The 2002-nt window shown below is 33.4% G+C and overlaps 1 protein-coding gene across 1 annotated transcript in view; it reads right to left on the bottom strand.

Moving 5' to 3' along the window:
* Nucleotides 1-2002, bottom strand: part of HOOK1 (hook microtubule-tethering protein 1) — an 83391-nt gene that overhangs the window by 27749 nt on the left and 53640 nt on the right. The window contains exon 8 of the mRNA XM_012639333.1: nucleotides 233-351. Coding sequence (XP_012494787.1) covers nucleotides 233-351 — 119 coding nt within the window. The remainder of the gene's footprint in view (nucleotides 1-232; nucleotides 352-2002) is intronic.

The following is a 2002-nucleotide window of genomic DNA, read 5'->3' on the forward strand; positions in this document are numbered from 1 at the left end:
TGAGGTATACTATTGAAGTAGTACAGATAGAAATCACCTTACGATATACATGATCAATTGATAGGCTCCAAGTTGGCGAAATCACTGCATCTGTTATGCAGATATATACGGTATTTAAGGGTACCCTTAATGATAAGGGTGACACTTTCAAATGCGAGATTAATTTGGGCATTAGGACCTATTAAAGAGAATCCATACACAGAAGAATTGTTATAATGTCCAAGTTACTTACACTTTCGCCTTCAGACTTGGAGCCTTGTTCCTGTAAAGACTTCTGGAGGTCTTCAATCTGTTGCTGCAATTCTCGGATACGCTCTTTGCTCAGCCTATTTGTAAGATAAGTCATATGTACTTATTTATATTGACAGTCAAAATAGTTAATGATCTATAAAGGTGCATTCATGCAATTTAACTAAAAAAAAATACATTTGGTACCAATATCAAATGCAGAATTATCTGTGACTAGGTAAAATACATAGTAAGTAAGTTACTTCTAAGGAAATACTTAAAAAAAGACGACTTTCTTCCTGAAAGCATGTATGTCTAGACACATTTCAAAATTTAAGGTACTTATATGCCAGTGGCAAAAACATTTCTGCACTATCCTCAGTGATAGAAAAATTAGAAAACCAGCTCAATTGTCCTACATTTGTATTTTTAATGAATGGAAACTAAGTTTCCTCTTTCTGTTTCAGATTTCACAGTGTATTGGGAGAAGAGGAAGGTCACCATTTTTTCAGGGATTGGCACTAGCAACTAGTTCAGATTTTAATTTGGCAAAATCCTATTCTTTAAAACTCTGTTTAAGAGCTACCTCCACTGGAAGTTACCAGTAAGAGTAGCGTGCACTCTCTCTCTCTCTATATATATATATGCATGTATGTATATCTTCACCCACATATGTGACATACATCCACCTGCCTGTTATAATAGTACATTGTAACAGTTGTCATATAACATAGTAATTATCTATTCACATGTCTATTGTCCTATATTAATCCTCTAAAAGCTGAAACTTAGTATCTCCAGTGCTAATAACTAGTATTGAACTGTACAGGATAGTAATATTTAATGGTCTCTTAGGAAGCTAAAATGTCATTCTTTTTAAATCACAGTTAATGTAACAATATACAGACAAATTGGAGACAAAGTTCAAGTATGTCTAAAATTTCTGATCGTCTCTAAGATTCAATAAAGGCTGGATAAATAAATCTAAATACCTTTATTAAGTACACCATTTATAAGAGGCAGGTTAACATAGAAGCTAAGAGTAGATACACAGCAATCGATTGACGCAGAGTTCAAATGTAGGATCCAGAATATACTAACTGTATAATGTTGAGTAAGTTAGTTAACCTCTTTGTATCTCAGCTTCCTTATCCATAGAAAGAGATAATCATAGTCACTACTTCATAGAGTTATTGTGAGGACTTACTGAGTTAATACCAAAAAAATACTTAGGAAAGTACCTGGTACCTAGCAAGCACTACACAATGTTACATATTTTTATTATTATAACAAGTTTTGAGCACATGATCAGTACCAGGTAAGCACACCATTTGCTTTAAGCACATTATCTGTAATCTTCCCAACAACTTGAATTCGTGGCTGAAGACACTGAGTGTGAGTTTAAGTAACGTGCCCAGAAACACTGTTGGTAATTTTGTTGAAAAATTACAATAAGCTGAATTAGAAGTGGGATTCAAATTTGACTCCACAATCCGTGTCCTACCTATGCACCAGACTGTAGTAGAAAGCCAAACTGTCATTTATTCATTTCTTAAACTTTCTGTTAGTTGTGCAGATATCTAAATACAATTCAAGAATAAGCAACCTTAACCAAGTCTGCTAAAATTAATGGATCATCCATGTATTTTATAATACTATGATTGAAATGAATCACTTGACTTCTTTCATAGAGTGAAACGTACAGTGGTGAGAGACTACCAATAAAAAACATTCAAACTACTTCTAGGTAATTCTAATTACTTTAACTACAATA

Source organism: Propithecus coquereli, unplaced genomic scaffold, assembly GCF_000956105.1.
Source record: "Propithecus coquereli isolate 6110/MARCELLA unplaced genomic scaffold, Pcoq_1.0 Scaffold14, whole genome shotgun sequence".
Lineage (NCBI taxonomy): Eukaryota > Metazoa > Chordata > Mammalia > Primates > Indriidae > Propithecus > Propithecus coquereli.